General features: G+C 37.3%; 2 protein-coding genes across 8 annotated transcripts in view; both read left to right on the plus strand.

Moving 5' to 3' along the window:
* Positions 1–27,678, plus strand: part of vezf1b (vascular endothelial zinc finger 1b) — a 534,049-nt gene that overhangs the window by 7,115 nt on the left and 499,256 nt on the right. For 2 of the 4 annotated variants that reach the window (XR_013797380.1, XR_013797381.1), the window contains 4 exons: positions 1,567–2,321; positions 2,458–2,527; positions 3,417–3,582; positions 4,377–6,354. Coding sequence is in view for 2 of the 4 variants with exons in the window: in XM_079610856.1 (XP_079466982.1) it covers positions 1,567–2,321; positions 2,458–2,527; positions 3,417–3,582; positions 4,377–4,741 (1,356 nt within the window). In the remaining 2 variants the exon portion in view is untranslated. Of the gene's footprint in view, positions 1–1,566; positions 2,322–2,457; positions 2,528–3,416; positions 3,583–4,376; positions 7,341–27,678 lie in introns of those variants that run through there. The other 2 variants (XM_079610856.1, XM_079610857.1) reach the window with 1 other exon arrangement.
* cuedc1b (CUE domain containing 1b) overlaps positions 8,811–27,678 on the plus strand; it is a gene marked incomplete at its 3' end in the record, with an annotated part of 30,096 nt that continues 11,228 nt past the window's right edge. The window contains exons 1-3 of one of the 4 annotated variants that reach the window (XM_079610861.1): positions 8,811–9,073; positions 24,379–24,452; positions 26,463–27,089. In XM_079610861.1, coding sequence (XP_079466987.1) covers positions 26,793–27,089 — 297 coding nt within the window. In that variant the 5' untranslated portion in view covers positions 8,811–9,073; positions 24,379–24,452; positions 26,463–26,792. The remainder of the gene's footprint in view (positions 9,074–24,378; positions 24,453–26,462; positions 27,090–27,678) is intronic. The other 3 variants (XM_079610859.1, XM_079610860.1, XM_079610858.1) reach the window with 3 other exon arrangements.

Raw genomic sequence — 27,678 nt, forward strand, 5'->3', positions numbered from 1 at the left:
TCGGTGCATCCCTAATTCTGTCTTTTGTGGAGCACTACATAAGTTTAAAATAATTGTCATGCTGCCCTTTTACAATAATAGTAAGTGCTAACAGATACTGTCATGATTCAAAAACTATATTCCATGTTTGTTTTGTTTTTTTATTAAAGGTGTATATATAATAGCTTTTTGTCATAAACAGATTGTTTTCCCCTCCGCAGTAGCTCTCAAATGTCATTTGCACTTCCACACATTTAAACATGCATGAACCAAGAATGTTTAGCTGCATTAACATAAAAATGTCTTTATTCGCCATGTTTGAATGTGCAAATGAGATTTAAGAACTGCATTTATGGAATACATTGGATACTTTTACACTGCTTTTTGTCAGTTTTGGAGCTTGACGGATGGCTATCATTGTATGGAAAGGAGCCATCATGTGAACATTCTGCCTAAACTTGCTCCGCTGACCATGTAACCTCACTATATGTGTATTGCCGTCGTTGTTGTCTATGATATGTAAGTTTAGCAGAGCGTCCTGATCTGAGCCTGTGAGGCCAGTCACATGAGAAACTGCTTTCATTACAGACTCAGATCATTTTACATGCAGTAGATTTATGTTTGCAGGGAGTTTCTTTTGCAAAACCCTGGAGTCTCTGATATGATACACACGTCTGCACATTTGCTTCTTGCCCTAACGTGATCTATAAATTCCTATTAGTCACACGAGGATTAGGTTGGCCAAGAATGACGTTTTTCTGCATCTGCTTTTTCTCCTCTTGAAGTGTGTTGCTGTTTTCTTAAAGAATAGATTGCTTTTTATGGACAGTTTTCAGCATGTTCTCTTACATCTAAATACATTATAGTTCCTTCTCATTCTCTCTCTCCTTCACTTTCTGTCTAGCTTTCTCACTCTCTCCAATATCTCATTAGTCATCCTGCACTTTGCTGAACAGCTGACTCGTCCCCCTGATAGGTCCCAGTCAGGGCTTCTCTTGTTTTCCAAGTTGCACAGATGCCCTGGAAATGAGTCAGTTTCTATTTTTGCTAAACATTTAACACCGTCTCTCAGCTGATGTCGTGTCTACTTCATACTGGCCAAAAGCAACACTGGCCTATAATATCACAGCCAGTTGATTCACACAGCTAGGGCTATGAGTTTGCATCGTGTGTTCAAATCAAATTATATACAGTCAGGTTTTATTACAGGCTAATTTATTTATTAATATCCCTTAATATTGAAAAAAATGTATGCAAGGATACATTAAATGTATCTTAGTTCAAGAGTTTTTATAATGTTTCCTCAAACATATTAAGCAGCACAACAGTTTTCAACGTTGATAATATATTAATAAGAAATGTTTCAAATCAGCATATTAGAATGAATTCTGAAGGATCGTGACACTGAAGACTGTAGTGAGCATAAGACATGAACATCTTTTAACAAACGTTAAGAAAATCGTACCAACCTCAAACTTTTGAACTATAGTTTATATTAATGTAGTAACAGTTTTTGGTTTTGCTTCATGTCTAAAAGCTTCAATGGAATGTTCAACGTTTTAAAAGTCTTTTCTTCCTCTATTCCAGCAGGCCAATGAAGCCCTCCACCACCAGCATCAGGTCTCGCAGAACAGCCTTCTGCCTCTGCTCAACTCTGAGCCGCTGGATCAAAAGCCTGTTCTTCCCATTCCGCTCGACCAGAAGCCCCCAGTCAGTGCGGCTGACCTCCTCAAAGACAACATGGGCGGCGGGACGGGCGGAGGGGGAGGAGGTGGTGGCGGCGGTGGTGGTCCGGTGGTTATAAAGAAGGAGCCCAAGTCAAAGACGCCCTTCATATGCGGCTACTGTAACAAGGCCTTTCGGGACAGCTACCACCTCCGGCGGCACGAGTCCTGTCACACGGGCATTAAGATGGTGTCGCGGCCCAAGAAGACAACCACAGCGCCCACCATGGTGCCTCTCATCTCCACTGTGCCACGCGACAACAATGGCAACCCCTCCTACGTCTCCACGATGGCGGGCATCCTCACCACGGCCACCACCTCTGCGTCCACGGCCGCAGGCATCATGTCAGTCCTGCCTCAGCAGCAGCCGGCCGTGCCCAAAAAACCCCCCAAACCTGTGAAGAAGAATCACGGCTGCGAGATGTGCGGCAAGGCCTTCCGTGACGTCTACCACCTCAACCGCCACAAGCTCTCACACTCGGACGAGAAGCCCTTCGAATGCCCCATCTGTCACCAGCGCTTCAAGAGGAAGGACCGCATGACCTACCACGTGCGCTCGCACGACGGCGGCGTGCACAAGCCGTATATCTGCTCCGTTTGTGGGAAAGGCTTCTCGCGGTAGGTTCAGCAATTCACTATTGACTTAACAGAAACATTGTTTTCTTTCTGGGTCTCATGAAAAAAATAAACTGTTTAATATGTCTTGCATGTACTTTGAAGTTGTTTTTATTGTATGTAACTTCCTCTCCAACAGGCCGGATCATCTTAGTTGTCATGTCAAGCACGTACACTCCACAGAACGACCCTTTAAATGCCAAGTAACGGTATGACTACACACTAATATTTTTATTTTTCATAAAATGCTGCATTAAAAAAATCTTTACAAAGAAAATGTAAAAAAATATTATTTATAAACATTTGTATTTAACAATGTATTTTTATATTTACTAAAAATAACAAGTTATACAATTATTATTTTTCACAAAAAATCCGCATTTTTCTTTTACAATGTATTTTTATAGTTACTAGAAATATGATTTGTTTATATTTTTTACAAAATGTTGCAATTTCAAAGAAATATACGAAAAAGGTTATTTACAAAGATTTTTTTTTAAGTCTTTAGAAACATTATTTAACAATGTATTTTTGTATTTACTAGATATAATATTTATATTTATCTATAAAAGGTTACATTTTCACAAAATATCCAAAATATTTTTCTTTATGAATAAAAAAACAAAATCTGTGTATTTTTTTTATTTACTAGAAATATTATATATTTATTATTTTTCATAAAATGTAAATTGACCCAAAAAAAAAAAATCATTTGCTAAGACAATTTTAAAAATTTTCTTTAGAATATTTTATTTTTACAAAAAAAATATTTATTATTTGTCATAAAAGGTTACATTTTCACAAAAGATCCACAATTTTTTTCTTTACTTTTTTTAAACATTTTTCTTTAAAAGTGTATTTTTATATTTACTGGGGGGGGGAATTGTTTCATAAAATGTCATATTTTTTGAGAAGAGAATTTTTTTTGCAAAGAATTTTTCTTTAACAATGTATTTTTATAAATATGTATAATTGTCTTAAAATGTTAAATTTTTACAGAAAAACATTTTCATCCCTGCTAAGTAACATAAGATCACATCTTGTGAGTTTCATTGGTCTATCACACTCCTTTCACACTGATTTGTCTTCCCACTACAGGCCTGCACGTCCGCCTTCGCCACCAAAGATCGTCTACGTTCACACATGATACGGCACGAAGGCAAGGTTACCTGCAACATCTGCGGGAAGATGCTGAGTGCCGCCTACATCACCAGCCACCTCAAGACCCACGGGCAGGCCGGCTTCACATCCCCCTGTAACAAAGGTATACCAATTCTCCAACATTTTACAAATGTCCTCTGGGATGACTTTTTTAACACTCAGAGAGAGGTGCCACTGGAGTCTCGTGATCCTGCCACATACATTTAGTGCTTCCTGATTGCCACAAGTGTGATTTGATGTGGCCATTACAAAATAGAATGGTTCTTTGTTCACTGTTGAATTATAGATATTTGTAGAGATGAATCAAAATAAGACAGTCAGGGCTCAATGGTATTTTTTTATTTTATTTTTTTCAGATTTCTTTAGTATATAAGAAAATTCAAAAAATTTAGGGGGAAAAATCAAAAGTAATTTTTTTTTTCTTTAGAATAATTTCCTTTTACAATGTATTTTTATTTAAATAGTACATTTTTAAATTCAAAGTATAAATTCATTTTTCATACAATGTTTTTTTTATATATGTATGTATAAATATTTATGGGTTTTTTTTGCTGGAAAACGATGGTAAGGAATGCAAAACATTAATGATTAGTTTGTAGATCTTACTGACTCTTTCAATCTCATGTTACCCACTTTGATAAAAATTTAGTGATGAATGAACCAGCAGAATTTGCCACAACAGCGTAGAATATCTCACAGTAAACAAAATGTTTACATTTGGAGGGCATAAAAGTTGATGCCCTCTATCAATTCATATCATATTTTCGATGGCAACATGGTACAACTAGCCTGAAGCACTCTCACACTTACCCTGGGAAATCCATAAGCCCATAGAGAAACCCTAGAAATAATTTCAATGTTTTATTCACTCTCTTGCTTCCCACCTTTTTTGGCTAGACTCTAACAACGTGTGCAACTCTGCCTCAATCACGTCAGTCACTGCTTCAACCGCATCCAACACTACGGCCATGAACCGCGGCACCGCAAGCAATCCCGTCACCATCGCCGCCCAGATGAACATCACCACCAACACGGTCAATATCACCTCCCCTGTCAGCCTTCAGCACCCGGTCACCATCACTACTCCCGTCAACATCGCCTCTGTCAACATCCCAGCCACGGGGCCCATGAACATCGCCCATCCCGTCGCCATCACTTCGCCCATGTCAATGAACATCACCGGTCCGCTCAACATCGCCATGAGGCCGATGGAAAGCATGCCTTTCCTCTCGCAAGTCCTGCCTTCCTCCCCGCCCTGGTAGAACCGAACGTCCCACCCGGCCTCTCCTCGTAAACCTCATGTCTCCCGTTATAGTCTTCCTCTCCAGCTGTGAGGGAAAAAAGAGCCTGGAGGAATGGCGAGTATAGGAAAACAACAGTCCGCAGCGGCAAGGAATCATGCGGAAGTTAGCTGGCACTTTGCGTCTCCTTTCGCTCGGCTGAAAGACCAGCAGATCCAGATTGTCTAGAGTTTAGTGACGGACAGAAAAAATAGTTATTGCATGGAGTGGAAGACTGACATGCTGTATGTTTGGTGATTTCACTTTTCTAGTGCCAGAAAATCCTTGCCAGTCGACTGTTTGAAGCGGAGCACGTCGCCGCTTCATTGTTAGTGTTAACGGTTTAAGGACTTTGGCAAATATTAACTGTGAGGATTTTATTTTTGTTACGTTAGCTTGCTTATCAGTATTTCATAGTTTTATGCATTTTAATGAGTCACGTACAACAAAAGGGACAGTGGCTTCCAATAATGGAAGATGGGAGGGGTTTTTATTTTTGAGACAATACTCTACAAATGAGGAAAACAAAATTTAGAATACGTTTTTAAAAGGCCTTCTTACGCTGTAAGCCTTTTAATCTGTAGCTGTGTTTTTATTATAATTATTTTTGTTTTTATAGGTAATCTTTGCAGTTGGTCATTCCTGATTGTAGAATAATTGCATTCTGTTTCAGTAGCTGGGATATTCTTCTGCTTAGTGGGGTTGAACATTTACAGTAACAATCTGATGAACTCTTGCACTGAACACATATCTCTTTAGTGACTATTCTGACGGCAGTATTATCTTAGATCAAATATTTTGAGTGTTCATATAGATGCCTGGTCACCAAGTGGCCGACTTCAACACTGAAAGGTCCATTTTTATCCTGAATCTTATCTTAAGAGCATTTAGTTTTGTAGCCGTGACGTCTCTGCTCTTCCTTTCTGAAGGACGAGGGCTGTTTTTCCTTAGGACCTTTTGCTCAGGAAATATGCTGAGGGTGTCCCAACTTACTCTGCTCCTGTAGTGTACAGAATCACGCCTAACGCTTTCTTCCATGCCTGATTTTCTTAGCAATTATCACACTAAACATCGTTTCCTTTACTGGCGAAAACTGAGACGCACCTCAAGAGGTCGAGGTGTCGAATACTCTTTAGCTGTTGACGTGATCGTCCATCACAGGAGCATTAAGTTAACCTCTGTTGCTTGTTTGTTTACCCCAGTCACAGTGAAAACCAAAACTGCCTTCAAATTTTCAGGGTTTGTCATCTTGTTCGGAGTAACCCTGTTCAAAATAACAGAATCGGCCATCGCAATTATCTCCAAACTAGCTTTTCTCTTTGATTTCCTCTCTTAGTGGGATATATAAAAGCAATATGCCTTTCTCAGTCCTCCCAACCGGACAGCTGCCAGCCCATTTTATGTGTTATGATATGGGGAAACTGATGCAAGGTATGTTGTCACGTGTCGCCCTCTAAACTGGGCTCGCGTGCGCTTGTGTAATGTGAATGAGTCTCAAACAAAGAGTAAAACCAGCTGAATGTGATCGTACTTTTAACTGATGATGTCATAGCTACCACCGTCTGGGTGTAAATTGCTGAAGAAAGGTTTAGTTTGTATTAACTCGCAGCCCCAGTGTTTCCCAACCAGCGTTGACCTGGTAGAAAAACATTTGTGGTCTTAAGTTAGCATTACATGGACTTACATGTAGACATGCGAAAGCTAAAAATAACTCAATGGCCTATTTAATTTTTTCGTTCTGTTTGTTTTAAATGTTGCCTTTAGTCGAGGCGGATTATTTCGGATGAGTTTCGAGAACTGGAATTCGAGGAATGTGACTGAAAACACTACAACAACAACAACAAAAAGAAAGCGTTTTTAATTGTGCTCGTGATTTAAATGTGTGTCCTTCCGCAATGGCGTCACTTCCGTGCCTGAACTGCATGTCTGAAAATGCCACCGTGAAACACATCAGTCTTCTCTCTGACAAGACGAGCAGTGCTCAGCGATGGAAACAACTGGGCGGCCAACTGCAGTTTAACTGTTTACCAAATGTGTGTGGAGATTTAGAATCTATTTTGCATATGAAATATCAAGTTGCCATGTTTGAGGAATTAAGAATCTGTTATTTTTTTTTATATCCTATAAAGTATTGCTAATGAAGTTACTCCTTATGCATCAGTATCTTTTAAAGAACATTACTGGGGGAAAACGTGAAAAGACTTTGTGTTTGGTTTTGGATTGGAGAGTTTAAAAATGAGTCCAGTCCTTTCATGTCCTTTTTGATTAAATTGGCAAACCCATGTGAAGGCCAATGAATGTATATCTTTGTACAAAAACATTTAGCTCAGAGAACGTGGTAGTTATGATAGACACATGCAAGGAAAATAACCTTTTATAAGACCTTTTGTATTAGAACATTAACATTGGTAATTTTGTATATACGAAGACTAGGCTTTTTTTGGTTAGCAGAAAGGTAAAAAAAAACATTCCTACATTTTTTTTTTTAAGTGTATGTCAAGAATAATTATGTAAACACATTGCGCAATGTTTTATGTGCCTTTTATTTGGGTTGTCTAAATAAAAGAAAACTGTCAAGTATGATTTGCCTCATTCTCTGAAAGCTTTTACTATTGCAAATTGATTAAATGGCAGCAAACAAAACGAAATGTGTATTCGCATCACCTCGCAAGTAATCTTACCTGAACATTGTCAAACTAAGTATCTTTCAGTAAATATTCTATAATCAGTTTTCACATTTCTGTTCAAAAGTTTGGGATCAGTAAGCTATTCTGAAAGAACACATTTTAAACTGATCAAAGGTGACAGTAAAGTCATTTGTTACAAAAAAAAGATGTATTTCAAATTAATGCTGGTCTTTATATTTAAAGAACTGTTTTTAACATTAATAAGAAATATTACTTGTGCACCAAATCAGCATATAAATAATTTGTGAAGGATCATTTGACACTGAAGATTGGAGTAATGATGCTGAAAATTCAGCTTTGCCATCAGAAATTACATTGAGCAACAGTTCATTTCAATTGCAATAACTTATTTGCAATATTACTGTTTTTATATTTTTGGTCAAATAAAAGCAGCCTTGTGAGCAAAGAGACTTTTTTGACAAATAAAATCCAGACTTTTGAATGATACTACAATGAATGTATAGTGCATACATTAGGCATCTTACCATAGGGACTCACTGCTTTCATGTGTGCTGCATATGTTTGATTATGGTAATGTCATATGGGTTTAAAGGCATCCATCCATCAATACTAAACTCACTCTCATTTAGAGCTGACAAACAATATCTGTGGATGTCAACATATAGAATGACAAAATGCAACTGTCATATTGTGTCTTCTTCTAATGCCATGAGCAATGATGATGATGGAGTGTAAACTAGGTTTGCGATCTGTAAATCTAGGTTCCAGTTTACAAAGTGCAATGCAGTTGATAAAAATCAATAGTAAAGTATTTTTAGGGTTTTTGTTAGATATAATTCCTGTTACATAACCATTTAAAAAAACTTGACACAATGTATGTCATACTAAGAATCATATTAGAGAAAGATTTAGTATTAGTGCAAGGACACTGAAGGCTTTCTATTTTATTGTCTGTAATGTTTTTACAGAGTTGCAATGCATATAATCACTCATTTATATTTATAAATACAGTACAACACTTTTATACAATATAAATAATTAAACTGAACTGAAACACAAGTACAAAGAATTAAAACGTGTGTGTGTGTGTGTGTGTGTGTGTGTGTGTGTGTGTGTGTGTGTGTGTGTGTGTGTGTGTGTGTGTAACACGTGTAAGTACAGGTAATTAAAACCTTACCAAATATGTGGACTTAATTGTATTAATTTTAATGTAAACTTGGTTATTCTTACTTTATTCATATTCCTCTGTAGAAATACATCATTATATTCATGGTCATTTTTTTTCAAACATTTCCCAGCAGTCTTGATGTTTTGTTTTGCATTTGGACTCAGTGGGTGTAATTCCGCTCTCTTTCCACTAGGCGGCCGTGTGGCTCTTTGTTCCCCCACACACTGATTCTGGCTGTGACAGATTTTTTCCCATCTCTTTGATTCATCCCCATACACAACAAACACTGCTACTTCCCTTTCTGTGGGATTTCAGGCGCTAAGGCATGAACACGCCGACCGGTACCGAATCGGTGTCGATGGAGATGATGCATGCCGATGTGAATAGTCTTATAAATCCAGCGAAAATGAGCAAATAGTGTTTATATTTATAATAAAAGCGGAAAACGGGGCGGATTGGGAACGTGCACTGGGGCAGTCTGCGATCTGTTCACCAAGAGTAAGTCGCTTTGTTTTTTTTTACAGCTTGCGTTAACATTCCACTCTGCGAATTTCACATTATGTTAGCGTTAACGTTATATAACAGGTAACGTTAACTATGTAGTTACTACGCAGATAAAATCGCTATGTCTATGTTTTATGGTTGTTTTACACGTCTTTGTTTAGAGTATGGCTGTTTGGTTGCTGACTGTTGTTGAGTGTGTTGCGAACTGCTGCGGCCTCGTCTTATTTACACTTTAGTATGTGTTTATTTATATGTGAAGGGGGGTTTTGTTGTAGGCTACGCGTGTTAAAAATTTAAGTCAGAGAAGTCCACATCTTGGATCTGACAAGCTCTGTCGCCATCAATCTGCTTGGTTTTGTTTTAAAAGCCGTCTGCCTAAACAGTCTGTTTGTACATCGTAGAGTTCGAATGGAATTTGTTGCATTCGAATCGTTATTTTGAATCGGATCTTTTCAGTGAATCGGTTAAACCTGTTTACAAAACTCTCAACGATTCGTTTTTAATCGAAGCGAATCGGTTCGAGTTGTTAGTGAGTCATCGACTCTTCTGGGACTTGTCCGATTCGTCCGATTCCTGTTTAACCAGTTTATGAACCCCCCAAAAAATGTTTTTTTGTTTACTCCCTAATGTTTCGGATTAAAATGTTAAAACCAACTCTGTCTGTATTTTATTTAAACAATTAAAATTAGCTAAGTAATTTTATCTCCGTGTTTATGTAAACGCACGCACGTTATATTTTAAAATATATTTTGAATTTGTTTTATTTGCTGAATCATGGCTGAATCGAACTGGACACGGACACATACCGTTACAATAAATGCTGTTATTAATATATGAAACAATGATTTAGTTATAATACAAAATAAAAAATAATAATAATAAAAAAATATTCCTTGAAAATGTTAAAAGCATATCTCGTCACATTCTAATAAACTCCTGAATCGTTTTTTTAACCAGTTCATTAAAACAAGCTATTAGAAAAAAACATTTTTTTTTTACATAAATCTGGTGGCCTGGACATAATTTGCTGATTCAAATTGAATATTTGGGCGTCATATATATTGTTTTCTTTAAGTGTAAACCAGCGTAGACACAGAGGCTCACTGAAGGCAACAGGAGATTAATATCATGTTTTTACTTATTGATTACACTTTTAACAGCGTCCTAACAACTTTACACAAAGGAAGAAGTTTTAGCTTATTTAGTGCTTGGTTTAAAAAAAAATCTGAGACTAGATGTCTCTTGTGCTTTTTTGGCTTACAACCACTCTGTTCCAACCACAAAATAACTATTTAGTTTGAGGCCTTTAGTTGTTCCTTAGATTTAAGATCTGACAAATCAGTTCAATGTATAGCCTAATCACTGCTTAACTTCACGTAGTGCTAGGGTCAAGAAAGTTAAAGTTAATATTTTTATTTAGTTTTTGCACAGTTGGAATTTGCTTTTTAATCAACCAATCTAGCAAAACCTTTCTTTGTTATTTTCTGAAGTATAATTAGTACTTTTTCATGGATGCAATCCTTATAAGAAAACTCGACCATCACATTTTAAGAGACCTTTGTTTGGCTTGTTAAGCACATTACTGAGTTCAAAGATCTAGGGACCTATCATACACGCGGCACCAGGCAACTGTTTTTTGCTAATGATATAATATGAGCCTTTAGATGGGTGTACACACAGTGCAGCAGCACACAAACATGCCAAATATTAAAAATAAAAGGATTACAATGTAAAAGATTATTATTATGTACATAAATATATGGTGGAATCCGCCTTGTCCCATAGATAATCTGTTTGCGTTCTTTAACCTGCACACGAGCAGATCCTCTCTGGAGACGCGTTCAGTCTTTCCACTTTGCAAATCCCGCCATATAAATATAGCGAATCCACCATGGCACGAGCACAACTGGCTTTTAAAGGGAATGGGAGATGAGACTCTGATTGGTTTATTGCACGTTATGCCCAAAACACACCCATTACTCATTAAGAGAACAGGGACAACCCTTTTAGACCATGCGCCGAGCACACCGACCATTTTTCTATTCGTTAAACTAGCAAAAGTGGATTCGGACACGCCCTAAGTGCACTTGCGCCATGCGCTTTGCGCCATGCGCTTTACACCATGCACCAGATCTTTAAAATAGGGCCCCTAGATGTCTGGCAGCAGCCATATTCCTGGTTCTCGCAGTGTTATAAATGATGGAGGAGGTGGTTGAAGGTCTGTCTGTCGGACAGCTGTGTCCACTCCTCTTCCTTTCAAGAGACTCTTGATTTGCATATGGCCACTGACCCTGTTTTTTGCCCTTCTTGAAGATGTTGTAGTGGTTGATGGACTCATCGTATCCACTTACACACCTCCCATTTTGTATGGCATTATCCTGTTGAAAGCTTTTAAGAATGTCGCTTGAATCCACCGAGACCTCGGGGTGATGAACTGGATGTTGCCCCTTTCAGATCCTCTCCTTATTGGCAATGTCAGCCCTCACTCATATTGCCTACATGCATTAAAAGGCTTGTTTAATTATTTATGTGTTTTTTGTGAGCATGTGAATAGTTGCAGTTAGAGAATTTGGTCAGACTTTTGGGAATTAAGTGCAGGCAGAGCAGCCAGTTTTGCTTTGGGACATATTCAGAGAGATTTATTCCTAAATGTGTTTAGTCCCAAAAATAGCACATAACTGTCTAATATGTTTAAGCCTCTGTATTTTTTTAAATATGACCCTAGGACAACACACTCCCAAGCCTCTTTTTTTTTTATAATAGGAGTCATAATACAAACAATTATCATAAACAGATTAGTTTTGATAAACTGTACAAATATGAATAAATACGCATTTTAATATTTCAAGGTTTGTAGTTATTAAAGCTGACGCGGAATGTTTAAAAAAAATCTTCCCTATGTTTGTGTTCTTTTGGATTCAGGCAAAATATAATCAAAAGCAAAACCATACAGTGTGACCAATGCAGTCTAATTACTCTTATGTGCCAATTATTATATTAAACGGTTTTAAAAGACGAGTTACCACCAGTTTGAATCCGTCTGACGAATGTTGATCTGATTCACTTCCTGAGCTGCAAGTTATCTTTATTTTCAGTGTTCATATTAAAGCACTCAGCGCACTCTTCCAGCAAATTAGGTGCCAAGACGCAAAAAACAAATAAGGAGATTAAAAACCAATACAAATGTTTTGGCTGTCTGCCTTCATCAGTGTTCATAAAACAAAAATACATAATTGTGCCAGAATTATTATTGACTTGTTTTCATTTATACCATGGTCTGTCTAAATACTTGATTCTGATTGGCTGGAAGATGTACAGGTAGCCTAGTTCCAAGTCAGTTCCGTTCTGTATTAATGCGCTGTTTTCATTGAAGCGCACACACAAATACGTCACTCGGAGATCATTCAGGAGCACAGAAACTTATCAATGCTGCCCTGTGACTTTTATTAATAAAATGGCTTCACTACTGAATCGCTACATACTTTTTCTCAGCAACAAGGTGGTAACATCACTGGTTTTGAAGTAATTAAACGTACAGCTTTGTTGTTAATAGAGAGAGGCGCTGCACACAGATGCAGGTATTCACACATGCATCTCTCATATCTCTCTCTCGATAATTCTTTCATAATATTGTCATCATATTCATTATCTAGTATAATTCATTCATTTAAATACATTTAATATCGTACGCACTATTTTATCTCTGTGTCTGATTCAAAGCGGGCAGAGTGCTAGATCTAACAAGCCGTGACTGACGAAAATAACCGTCATTTTTACCCTTCCAGGGGTCTCATTTATAAAGCGTGCGTACGCACAAAACGGGGCTGGAAACGTACGTACGCCAGTTCCCACGCAAAGGTTGTGATCTATAAAAAACAAACTTGACGGGAGAATGTGCGCACCTTTAAGCAAACTTTGAGCCGTGCGTACGCACATTCTGGAGACAAGGGGAATTGGCGACACAGATGGTGAGCTGGAGTTAAATGTCTTTTTGGTCACTTTTAGACAGAAAATCTAAATTATTCGATTATTCGAATTAATTATACATATACAGAAATATAATTTCACTCACCAAGACTATCACTTGAAGCAAATATCCACACCTTAAATGTCCGCGCCAGCGAGCGCGTTGGGCCGTTTAGTGAAACTGACGCATATCTAACGGCAGATGAAGTAAAACTGTAAATCTTCATTATGATTCCTAATCATAAATAGGCTACAGTGCGTGTTCACAATAACAGTTTAAATAAAATATTGATTTAAACTGTTTTACTTCTGATATAAACATTCAGATTAAATATGACATTCTCATTAATGGAGTTAAACACTTACACTAGCTACATGAAATTTATAAATATTTGTTGTGGATGCTATGCTTTTGAACACTTTTCCTTTGGCATGCTGTGTTTTAATGTTTTAGCTACAGAGATAGCCTAATTGCTTATCATGATAATAGCAGATTGTGCAAATATAATGCACAACAAGGTCGATCTTTTTCCATTAAAAATACAAATCAATTAAAAATACTATTTGGTCAGTGGAAAAGATTGAGAAAAACTTTCTCTGAAATGTATTTTACACTATTTGATTTATTTATTCAAAAACAAGGCAAGGATAGGCTACTAAATGATTTTTATTAATGTAATGTGACGGCACATCCGTATTTCATATTTTCCTAATGTCTTGTACCGTTAAACATGTTATCACGTGGATGAATAATCATATGCAAATGATATGCAGATGAGGATATGCATAGTAAAACTAGGCGTTGTAAGCTCCATATATGGTTATTTCGGGGAGGAGACGCATGTGCGCACAATCTTCCGCTGAGTGGGATTTCTAAAGTGAATCCTGCGCAGTTGTTGGCGTACGCACGGTTTTATAAGTCTGAATATTTTTTTGCGTGCGCCATTTTGGGCTTTCGGGCGCACGTACACTTTTAGTAAGGATCCTACGCACAGTTTTATAAATGAGACCCCAGACCAGGGGCCTCATTTATAACCGTTGCGTACGCACAAAACAGGCCCTGAAAGAGGCGTACGCCACTTCCGACACATAAGTTGTGATTTATAAAAACAAACTTGACGGGAAAATGTGCGCACCTGCACGCAAACTCTGACCCATGCGTACGAACGTTTTGGAGACGGAGCAGTTTGGCGACACCGATGGTGAGCTGGAGTTAAATGTCTTTTTGGTCACTTTTATACAGAAAATCAAAATAAAATTATAGGCTACATATACAGAAAGATAATACAAATATAATTTCACTCACCAAGCCTATCACTTGAAGCAAATGTCCACATCTTAAATGTCCGCGCCAGCGAGCGCGTTGGGCCGTTTAGTGAAACTGACGCATATCTAACGGCAGATGAAGTAAAACTGTAAATCTTCATTATGAGTCCTAATCATAAATGGGCTACAGTTTATAAAACAATGATTTAAACTATGTTTTATTTCTGATATAAACATTTAGATTAAATATGCCATTCTCATTAACGGAGTTAAACACTTAAACTACATGACATTTAGGCCTAGCCTACTGAAAAGTAAAACAAATATATATATATATATATATATATATATATATATATATATATATATATATATATATATATATATTCAATAAATAGCCTATAAATATTTGTTGTGGATGCAATGCTTTTGAACACTTTTCCTTTGGCATGCTGTGCAAAGATTGTCCAAATATAATGCACAACAAGGTCGATCTGTTTCTATTAAAAATATAAATCAATTAAAAAGACTATTTGGCCAGTGGAAAAGATTGAGAAAAACTTTCTCTGAAATGTATTTTACACTATTTGATTTATTTATTCAAAAACAAGGCAAGGATAAGCTACTAAATTATTTTTATTAATGTAATGTGACGGCACATCCGTATTTCATAGTTTCCTAATGTCTTGTACCGTTAAACATGTTATCACGTGGATGAATAATCATATGCAAATGATATGCAGATGAGGATATGCATAGTAAAACTAGGCGTTGTAAGCTCCATATATGGTTATTTCGGGGAGGAGACGCATGTGCGCACAATCTTCCGCTGAGTGGGATTTCTAAAGTGAATCCTGCGCAGGTTCTGCCGTACGCACGGTTTTATAAATCTGAATATTTTTTTGCGTACCCCATTTTTGACTTTCGGGCGCACGTACACTTTTAGTAAGGATCCTACGCACAGTTTTATAAATGAGGCCCCAGACGAGTCATATGTTGCGCTGCAAACATCAGTAACAACTTTAAGTTGTCAGTGCTGCAAATGACCATGGTTAACACCGTGTCCTAACTACACGCGACGCGACGCCGCGACACGCGATAAAAGGTATCTTTTCCATGTTAATCAGAGTTTTTGTCCTAACCAGACGCGACGGCGACACGCGAAGTTTCTAATTTAGAAACGGTTCCTATTTCTGCGACGTCGCGGGTGACAGATCCGCCCACACAGAGATCTCATTGAATAAACTGATTGTCATATGAAGAAATTACACTGGTTATGAGTACACATTACTTATTTTTTAGTTAAATATAGGTCACTGTGCCACAAGCGATAATGGATAATTTACCTCAGATTTTGAAAGCATATAATATAGAGTTCAAACTGAATTCTATGCAAACATACAACTGTACTTCATAACAAAATTAGTCAATAAGTATATTTTGTTCATGTTTTGATTTTTAATAATGTTATTTCTTGATTTGATTATGTCCTTACCCATTTCCAATGCGAGTGCGGGCCAGCAGTGCGCTTTCACAGAGAGACTCCGCCCACACGCTGTTCTGAATGGCTGTGATTTTTTGATTGACGTGTGCCGTCTCACAGTCGCGTCGCGTCTAGTGTGGACAGACACACTTGCTGTCGCTGGAATTTTATCGCGTCGCGTGTAGTTAGGACACGGTGTAACGCGGAATAATCCACGGCAAACTGTGCATTAAACGATTTGAAATCTGAATGGATTTGTGTCTGTCTGCCTTTACCTCTATGTTGTTCAATAAAATGATTTCATGCACAGCTAGCTGTGGATTATCCTTTACATGATACATTTTCATTTGTTTGAAAAGCTTGGGATTTGTAAGATTGTTTTTCTAATACTTTAATTAATAAGAGGATTGTTCTCGTAAACATTTTTATGTTTTTAAAAGAAGTATCATAAGGCTGCATTTATTTGATGTAAAAAAATCTGTAAAAACAGTAATTTTTTTAAATATTAAAATGTTATTTATTCCAGTGATCGCAAAACTGAATCATTTCAGCATCATTACTCCAGTCTGCAGTGTCACATGATCCATCAGAAATCATTATGCTAATTTGCTGCACAAGAAACATTTCTTTAACATGTACACATCAATGTTAAAAACAGTTGTGCTGCTTAATATGGTTTGCAAAAACGGTGATACTTTTTTTCAGGATACTTTAATTAATAGAAAGTTCAACAGAACAGCATTTATTTTAAATAGCATCCTTTGTAACAAATGTCTAATCATGTTTTTGCTGTCACTTTTGATTAGCAACCCTTCTGAAAAAATCTTCAGATTGGAACTTTTATACACCTGTCATCTCACTGCATTGACAATAAGTGTATCTATTTTGAGTGGGTAGGGGAAGTTTGGCTAAGAGGTGCTGCTAATGTGCTTTCAGACACTGTCTTTAGCAAATGTTTTGTGTGTTGGGCTCCCAGGGGACAATGGCAGGCTTTTGTTCCTTATGTGGCAGATGGCCCAAAAAAAGGTCTGTTAAGATCATCTTTAATGGGTTTATGGCCCGAGCCTCAACAGATGCACTCAGGGCGTTAATGTTAATGCCATTTTAAGTTTAGACCAAGAGTTTGGCAACAAGATCAATATAACATAAAGAAAATAAGAATGCATTGGAACAAGATCATAAAGATGTATTACAATCGACTTGTTATGAAACAAACATATCTTGAATCGTTGGCTTATTAAAGTTATTAAAACATCTTGTTGTAATAAAAATAAAAGACATCAACTCACAGTAAGAATCAGCATCTTAAGTCAGGTTAGTGGCATTATTCACATTGCTCTGGTATTACATCAACACAATTAGTGAGTTTTCTAGAAGTAAAAGTGGTTCATTATCGAGTTGTTTAATACATGAGACAAAACATAGTGTGTTTGAAGAAGATCCTCCAGCAGTGTGACAGAAGACATGCTTGGGGGTGTCATAGTCAAGTCAGCCTTTTTCTTTCCTCCTTCCTGTTTCAGAAAGCCCAGTTCCCTCATGTTGGCTATGGCTTTGGAACCAGGTCAGATGAAAGGAGGAAGAAAGGAGAGGAGGAGGGGATTGTCAAGCCCTTATGCTATTTGGTTCAGAGCCTGCCTGACTGATTTCTGCTCATTCATCTGACCTAGAGACACAGATAAAAGTGCTTTTCCACAAAAATACTGCCGATATAAACTTCACACACAAGCCTTTTCGAGTTTGCTTCCAGAATGAACTCAAAAACAGTGATGAATCAAACCGAACTGTTTTGTGTCTCGATTCAAGTGATTTTGCCAATGAATGGCTTTGTGGCATCTATCCAGTCAGTGATGCATATACGCACATCCCATTACAGATAGCAGTGAGTTACTCACTTTCAAACATGAATTATTCTGTACTTTTGCAGACTTCACACGTCCTTCATTCAGAAACCCACATGAGCAGCCAGACATCGCAGGCGGCGTAATTGATAGTGCCTCTTGTCTAAGGTCTGTTTTGCAATTAGTTTTGCTCCTGCCAAGGTGTTGGAGCTGACTGGCTCACTCAACTCGTGGAGGCTTTCCAGTTTCTCCCCCCTTGGGTCCTTTCTGTTCATCTCTTTGCCCAACAACCATATTTTTGCTTCTGACTGCTACATTTGCCTTTTTTTGATTCAGAATAAAATCACCAGACCTAATATTGTCATTGTCTATTTGTTAACTTAATTTGTGTCTGTTTATGGCAGATTGATTTGGCACCCGACAGAGCAACCGTTGTCTTTAATCTGTGTTTGACAGTTTGAAGCCAGGCTGTGTCGAAGGAACGTAACGCCCTGATATTTGAGCATCCAGATTTAACATTCTTTTGATCATGGCACGCACTGCTCGGAAAAGATCTTCTGTCAACAAGCCCGTGTTTTTTCCCTTCCTCTCTTTGCTCTTGGTGAAAGAGAGTTTCTCTCACTTCTTCTTTTTTTTTTTTTCCTGGTGTGTTGCTGTTATCTTTTTTAGTTTGATGTTGCGATAGTTTCCAATCTGAAAAGTGGCGCGGTGGTTTAACATGGTCTGCTAAGCTGGCGTTTGGGTCTTCAGCATTTTTCGAGCAGGTTTAAACCAGCTGCTCTCACACAAACTCTTATATTAAGGCACTTAGACGTTATTAGAGCTTTGTTAAATATTGATCACAGCACACACTTGAGGAATCATTACATGAAAGCTCGCCTGCCAATAATGCTTTTTATGTTCCTTTGAAGTTCTTCAGCCTCACAGCATTTGGAGGTCTGTCAGATTTACCGTTATTAATGCAAAGTGAAACCTATTTGGGAAAAACTCCCTAGTCAAGGCCTGTGAAAACAAAACCTGCAGGCTGTAATTGGCCTTTATCGGCTGTCAAAACAAACTGAGTGCTACCAATTTGGTGTCCACAATCAGGACGGCTGGAGTCACTGTAGAAGGGCGATGGTGCACTTATGTGGGTCAACACCCAAAATGTGTTGATGTTTCCTTGACTTTTCATTAGCAATATTTCCATTCACTTAGTTTTATGTGGATTTTGCATGAAAAAACGCTGGATGGAAATGCCAAGATGCGCATAAAAAAAATGTATGCACTCAATGAGGTGGATGCATTTTTTTTATCTGATAAGAAGATATGCGCATAAAATACGATGGAAACACATTTACCGAATAAATCCATCAATGCGCAACAAAAAAAAGTCATGTGGCTTTGCCTCAACAGATCATGTGAGAGCATAAGGCTGGGCATACACCGTACGATTTTCGTGCGATTTTGAGCTGAATTCTGACTCCAGCTTTGTCGTGCATCATTTGTCATGCGTTTTACATATAGACATACATAGGCTACACCGGGACCTCTTTTATTAATTTAGATCATTAATTTAGCTACTTGTTTCACTTTTAACTTTCACTTTATTTAGCCTACTCATTTATTTAATATTTACTTAATTTTAATATCACGGGAAATGTGAATCGTTGTCTATGAAAATATGAGGGGAAAATGAATTGTAATATCAATACAATACATACATTGGAAATGCTAAATCCTCTTGATATGGATATAGCTGATATAGTGTGAGCAGACAAGTCGCAGCTCCATGATCATACTGTATAGTGTGTGTGTGAGCATCAATAGTGAGCTTTGGGCTTTACATTGCATGTGATTTACTCGCACAATGAGATTTGGGAACGTTACTGAAATCGATTTCTGTGCGATTGATAGATAATTTGATGATTTTCAGCTACCAGTGACATTCATATATAATTAATTTAGGAGCAGTTTCTAAATAGTTTTTATAACAAATTGGTTACATTTAACCATTGTAGTAAGGGCATGCATGATTGTTCCCTTTTCTTCTTTTTTTTACTGTTTTTGATATCAGTAAGTGTATCATTTTTATTTCAACTGAAAATCTTTGGTTTTACATTAAATTGACATTATAATGAGACAAATTATGTAATATTAAGTACACTGAAATCTTTATTGTTGTTGCTCTTATATCTTAAACTAATGTATGTAAATCTATTCCTCTGAATTTTGCAGATTCTGTCCACAGAATTTGTACATTCAAACACTTAAACTACACTTAAAATACACTTCTACCAATTATGATGCCTTTTAACTACAAGCATGCTGTCAGTTAGCAAGCATAGTTTGGTGTTAAGTAGGCCTATTGAACACTTTTTCGTTCCGTGTCCCCCATTAAAGGAACACTCCGACTTTTTGGGACTTTATCCTATTCAACGTATCCCCCAGAGTTAGATAAATCCATACATACCTTTTTCATCTCCGTGTGTGCTATGAGTCTGTTTGACGCACCCACCGCTAGCCTAGCTTAGCACAAAGACTGGATGTAAATGGTTGCAGCTAGCATACTAATCCAAATAAGTGACAAAATAACGCAAACATTTTCCTATTTACATGTTGTGATTTGTATAGTCACAGAGTGTACAAAAAACAAAGTCAAATGAGACACAGACATATTTTAACCGTATAAATACTGGGAACTATATTCTCTGAAGGCGAAGCACTGCTACTTGGGTGGAGTGATAACCGCAGCACCTGAGACGCGCCGTGGTGAGGAGCAGAGAGTTCGTTCAGAGCGTGTCTCAGGTGCGCTGCGGTTATCACTCCGCCCTATATTCAGGGAATATAGTTCCCAGTATTTATACGGTTAAAATATGTCTGTGTTTCATGTGACTTTGTTTTTTGCACACTCTGTGACTATATAAATCAGAACATGTAAATGGGAAAATGTTTGCGTTATTTTGTCACTTATTTGGATTAGTATGCTAGCTGCAACCATTTACATCCAGTCTTTGTGCTAACCTAGGCTAGCGGTGGGTGCGTCAAACAGACTTATAGCACGCACGGAGATGAAAAAGGTATGTATGGACTTATCTAACTCTGGGGGATACGTTGAATAGGATAAAGTCCCAAAAAGTCGGAGTGTTCCTTTAAGATCTACCCACTTTAATCCATCTCTGTCTAAACGATAAGACTGAACAGAGTTAAATAATGCTCACATCCAAGTATCCTCAGAGCAGGTGATGGTGTTCAGGCTTTTCTAAATGGAGTTTTTAAAGCACTGCAGCATCTGGATGTCCACTGGACTGCAGCCAGCTTGCAGGCAGGATATGATGTGTTTCTTTTCCCATAATTCACATCATGTGTTGTTGGATCTGGAAACCGTCTATGCACCATGTGAGTTATTGACTAACCTGGATGAGTTTGCTAAATCCTTGGTTCAAGAGTTCATGACTGCTGTGGTTGGCAGTTGTTTTCTTATTCTGTGTCATGGGCATCTGTACTAGATTTATTTTCAGATCCAGTTCCATTGATCTATCAGATTATAACAAGGTGCTGGGTGTTTTATCGAATTTTTCTATATTTTCAAATGCATTATCTGTATTGTGTAGAATTTTAAATCTATTACATGTTTTTAAGGCTTGTATCTTTTTTTCTTGCGAATATGATATATGTTGAGATGATATAACCATCTTTGATTTAAATATTAGTAACAAAGATGCCAATAGAGTTGTGAAGTTTGATTTATTTCCTTGAATCAGTTCTTTTGAACCGTTTATTTACATTTACCAGAAACACTTATTTCGTGACTTATTTGAGTCATCGCTGAACAATTTTCAACTGTGGTAATTTCCATGCTTCAAATGTTTCAGGACAAAAAATATGTAGATACATATTGCTGTTTATTATGTATGGTTATCTTTGTGCAGTTAAATACAAATTGTTAATTTCTCATGTTCACTGTTTTAAATTTATTTGTTATTTGTTTAAACATTGAATCTATTTGACAGCAGCAAAGAGTTTAGTGTGTGTGTGTGTGTGTGTGTGTGTGTGTGTGTGTGTGTGTGTGTGTGTGTGTGTGTGTGTGTGTGTGTGTGTGTGTGCGCGTGTGCGTGTGCGTGTGCGTGTGTGTGTGCGGCTGTCAAATAGATTCAATATGTTTTAATAAAATGGTGTTAGTGTGTATATATTTTAATTTACTTTTCTTCAGCATTAATGCATTATGTTGATTAAAAAAGGCACCAAAAAAATTGTAATGTTACAACATATTTCTGTTCATTTTCCAAATGAATTCTGTTCTTTTAAACTTTCTATTCATCAAAGAATAGTTAAGCTGTAGAACATTTTTCGTTCAGCGACATGAAGGCTGTAAAGTATGTTGTAAAGTGGATTGTGGTCAAAGGACTTTCCTAGAATTTGTTTTTTGTTTTTTTAGTTACTTATTGCCTAGTAAAAAGACAAACTGCACAAAGTTCCATAACCTTTGCTTGTTTGTAAAACATCCCACTAGACACAATTCCTAAGCAGATAACAGAACAGATTTATGAAGGCTTACATCTGCTCTGAATTTTTTTTTGTCATGACATTGGCAGTGGAGACGTGAGTTGGTTTTCTGGAGGAGCAAAATCGAGCTCTGGCTCCCATTAGTAAATATAGAAGGTTCTCGGATGCAGATCATAGTCATGTGAAAAATAGCTCAGTGGAATGCATGGCCTTGGCTCTGTGCAGTCCGTGCCAACTCTGAGCGCACGCATATAGCCTATGTGCACTGCGAGTCATCTAGGCTGTGTTCACCTTCAGTTCAAAGCTCTCTGATATCGGGTGTTAGTGATGGTCAGACGGTACTTCACAACAGGAAGTGAGAGTCTCAAGCAGGAAGGGTTAGTGAAAGTAAGATGTTTAGAATTTCAGCTGACGATAAAGCTCATCTATATATTGACTACAGCTCTTTGTACATTATTTGCATCCAGCTCCAGAGATTTACAGCCCTGCATTGTGAACAGTAGTTTACTAAATCTTTGGCACTTCTGATTTGTTAACATTAATTTTACTTGATCGAATAGGCTATCTTGCTACAAGTTTCTGGTACTTTTAAAGGCTTTGTTATGGAGCATCCTGTTCCCAATTTCCTGTCTCTGAGGATGCCTGATGGGAGTTGAAATATGCAGAAAGAATTCCATACTGAAATATTCCAAAAGACAACCTAAATATAGTATTGGTTTTGAGGAGGATCTATTTACAGGCCCGGTAACCAAGCTGTGTTTTATGACCATGAAATTTAACTAAAAGTGTATTTTTGTAAATTATTATGAATACTGTTCAATTTTCCTAATTGCAGTGAAAACTTGCTGTTATTTATAGCTAATATAAACAGTTCACAAGTTTGGGGTCAGAAAGTTTTTTTTTATGGATGCATGCAGGATATATTGGCGACCATATCGATATCGGCCGATATATGCTCATTTTTATCGTTATCGGCCTGATAATAAAAATTGGCCGATATCTTAAAGTCGATAAATAATGTATTATTTCCTTCAACTGAGACACTTCAGATGCGCACTGTTCACCATGATGGTTTTGAATTGCTTGAAATATAATTGGAATCACTTCAAAAAAGGGAAATACAGTTCAGTGCAACATGTACAGCACAAGTCTGTCATATACATCAAATTATAATGAGAACTTTGTAATTTTGTGCTTGGGCCATGGCTTTAAATGGTGAGACTTTTGGTTTTGTAACCAGGTTCTCAAAAATGATATAAAAATTTGGTTTTAGATTTATCGGCCAATTTATCGGTTCCAAATAAATAAAAAATTATAGATATCGGCCACAATTTTCATATCGCTGCATCCCTAATTTTTTTCTTATGCTCAACCAGGCAGCATTTATTTTTATTTTTTAAATGCAGTAAAACAACAGTAATATTGTGAAATATTATTACAAGTAAATGTTTTATTTATATATATTTAAATGTAGTTTATTCCTGTGATGGCAGTTTTCAGTGTCACATGATCCTTCAGAAATCATTCTAATGTGCTAATTTGATGCTCATGTATAGCATTGTTTGCATGTAAGCATGTTTGAGGAATTTCAATACACACCTGCCTTGAAAGCACTATAGTAAACTGTTAAATAATTATCCTACGCTGAGGATTTTCCAGAAGTCGCAGTTCTTCTCGGCTTATTTTTCTAAGTTGCCATTACTACTAGCCAAGTGGGTCATACTCTTAGAAAACCACTCTTGTTTCTGTGACCTTTCTTGTTGTGCGTCGTCAAGGCATCGCAGCGTCTAAGCCGAATGAGTAAGTAGATGCAAAACAGGCGCTGAGTTCAGTAGGGAACTTTAACAATACCTTTTCACTCAAAACACAATCCTCAAGCCACTGAAACTGGCCACGAGAGGAATTTTTCCTCGATCACTAAACCGTGCTCCCGCTCTCTTGACGGCATCCCTGCAGGCATGCATACGCTTTCATGTCAGTGTACGGCGAAGCATCCTGTTTACATCACAAAATGTCTCCATGCCAACGAGAGGCTGGTGAGGGGTGCTGGGTCCTGGCAGTGCCATGTGGGCTTGGCTCGGGCTCGGCTGTGTGTATTGTTTCAGTGAAGCAGGGATTTCTCTGCCCTGCACTGAGAGGAGAGAGGAAAGGGAGTGTGGAAATAGGGCAAGGCATATGAGATCCCAGAACATCACAGCAAAGTTGTAGCCATGCTCTGCAGACTCGTGCATTTTTAGCATTCTTGTTTCGCATTTTAACAGAAAGCAGATGGTTTGGACAACTAGATGTCGAGATGACGGGTCTGAGAGGGGTCAGGATTTGCTGTAGTCTGAAGGTAAAGGAATGCACTTGCATCTAAAATAATGTTTTGAGCTTGGCAATAATAGATTTTGCTGTTTGCCACTATACTGAGAACACACTGTGAAAATAGGTTTATGTTTTGGGATTATAAAATTAAGCATTTATAAATTGATACATTTAATAATGTATATAAATATTATATATTTGTATGTATTTTTAACTTATGTCTAGAAAATATATATATTTATATTGCAGATTTGAAAATAAAATTACAGTATCTAGCTGGCTAGATTACAGTATCTAGCTATCTAGCCCCATCATTAAAAAAAATCACCATATGTTTTGGGGCGGGAGGTTGTTTAGTTGGTTAGTCTCGCAATATACAATTTATACAATATATTTGATCATAATATGCATAAATATATACGATTTATTAAAAACTGTTGAAAAAACAAACAAAACACCATTTATTTGAAATAGAATATTTTGTTACATTATAAATGTCTTTACTGTCACTTTTGGTCAATTTAATGCAACCTTTACTGAATAAAAGTATTAATTTCTCAAAATTTGTTTTTTTTTATAAATTCTTACTAACCACAAGCTTTTGAATGGTAGCTAGTGTATAAGTAATGCTACAAAAGTTTCTATTTCAGATCAATTTAGTTCTTTTGAACTTTCTATTCATCAAAGTCAAAAAATAAAAACCAAAAACAATCACACAACTGTTTTCAACATTGATAATAATCATAAATGTTTGTTGAGCATTAAATCATATTAGAATGATTTCTGAAGGATCATGTGATGAAGACTGGAATAATGGTGCTGAAAAATCAGCTTTAATCACATAAATAATTAATCTTTTATTGTATTATTATTTTAAATTGTAATACTATTACTGTTTTTACTGTATTGTTGATCAAATCAATGCAGGCTTGGTCAGCAGAAGGCTGTATTTACCCTAAAAACAACTGGATGATTGATGTGACACTGTGATAATAATGTTTATTCCAAAAGACTTGATTAAATGCATGAAAATAGTTTATTAGATCTATATTAAATATATAAATTGTGAAAAAACAGGCTGTAAGTAACAGAGATCGCTGTGACATGTAGATGAAGATGTTTGGGAGACAATAAACATGATTGCAACGATAAATGATTTATCTGTGTTCTTCGAGCCATGCCAGGTATTTTCAAAATAATCGATTATATTTAGAATGTAATGCTAATCGATATAGACTTCATCATTGTGCAGAATACTATAAAATATTATATTTTCTGTCTAATTTTTTAACCGAAGCCAAATCAGATCACAGAAGGTTATTTAAAACACTCGACTTGCGTTATAAAGTAAGTTTGGAGCAAAAACATCGTTTTAATCTCACAAATGGTTATGTATTGATGGTGTGCTTTTTTTACATCACTTTTTATTTGCCTATATTAATAAAATATGTATTAATAATAATACAAAATAATTGAAGCAATTCAAAATATGCTAGTGCACTTTTTTTTATAAACTTGAATTCCAGAAAAAAGTGGCTGGTAAAATTGGGCAAAAAAGTTGATTTCTCACCCTGATGGTGGGGCCAGTGAAAATGTTGGTAAGTACAAATCTGAACTATTGGCATGAATGTTCAGATTCCAACTGTTCAAAAGTGTAATAATTTCCATATGTAGTATTTGGATACCCTTCCTGTGCTCTAGCCCCTGGTCTCTCGCCCATTTATTTATTTCCTACCCTAGAATTCGTCTCTACTCTCTAGCTTTGTTTTTTTTTTTACTTCCTTCTCTTTCGTCTGCTTATTTCTGCCAGTGTCATTATATCTGTGGATGTCATTATATCCGTCTCTCAGGGATAGATGGCTTTGTAGCAACGTGTGTGGACTAAATACAGGGCGGTTAGTCTCCAGAGCGGGCCAATGAGAAGCATGAATTTCAGACCATTAACTGGTTGATGTTTGGCAGTCAAAGGTTTTTATAATGAACTGTTTCGTTTCAAACCCTGTCTTGTTAACTGCATGTCTCTGTATTTGTTTTTTAGTCTGAGCAGAACTAATGGGGAGATCACACAGTCGGACACAAAGCTAGAACGCTCAAGACCAGATCATCTACTTCCTTCGTGCCAGGGACTCCATACTGTCGTGTTGGATGCAGCTTAATAAGCAGAAGAAGAGAAAGAAAGGATTTTTCTCACTCCAGCGGACTAGATTGTTTTCGGTATGATGAAAAAGTGAACTTGAATAGTTCCAGAAACCCCAAAAAAACAAGTGAGACGGACCTAGGACTTTTGTGGGGGACATCGGGCTGAAGTGGGCGCCATCCTTTCCTACGTGGCATCCTTGGTCGGGTAAAGAAACGGGGATCCTGTAGGATGACCAGCCTTTTCCGACGTAGCAGCAGTAATGGAGGGTCTAGGGGTGGCGGAGGCTCGGCTGCAGGCGAGCTCAACAACTCCAGACCCAACCGGCAAGTTCGACGGCTTGAGTTCAACCAGGCCATGGAGGACTTTAAAACCATGTTCCCTAGCATGGACTATGAGGTGATCGAGTGCGTCCTGCGCTCCAACAATGGGGCTGTGGATGCCACCATCGACCAGCTCCTGCAGATGAGCATCGATGGGCAAGGCTCAGATGACAGTTCGGATTCAGATGACAGCATCCCACCAGAGGTCAGTGTCTTTTAAAGTACCTATATTCCCCATATGATTGCATTTCTTCAGAGGAAGACAAAAGCAGGGCTCAACGCTAAGGATTGTTTCTGCAGGCCTGGTTAGGCCAGTGGTTTAAAGCAACACTATAGAAAAATGTTTACCTTAAAATAATGTTTCCAAAACCGTATCAGTGGTTCATCAAGTCGTAACAGGGTGAAAGGCACTTCTGGATTCGCTTCGCAGCCCTATATCTGCAATAACCGCACTATGTAAGTTTGCCAGACATAAAACTACAAATTTGACTTGCTTTACGTCAAGCGTTACAATAGTCATTATTTCGTTTTTCTTCATCGTTTCTGATGTCGCAATACATCATACTTTCATGAAATCATGTAACGTACTCTACCTTGCCTGTGGACATCGTTCATTCCAAAGCTAGATAAACAGCGAGCCTGCGTGCGACAGTAGGCTGCGGTAGCTTCAATTATTTACGACAGCGGTAATGGACAATTCCGCTTCCAACTTGTAGGGCGACCGAAGAGGAAAAGTTCTTTAGTGTTGCTTTAAATTTGAACTCTGCACCACCACAAAAAAATTTAATAATTGT

The sequence above is a fragment of the Phoxinus phoxinus genome, assembly GCF_949152265.1.
Source record: "Phoxinus phoxinus genome assembly, chromosome: 4".
Lineage (NCBI taxonomy): Eukaryota > Metazoa > Chordata > Actinopteri > Cypriniformes > Leuciscidae > Phoxinus > Phoxinus phoxinus.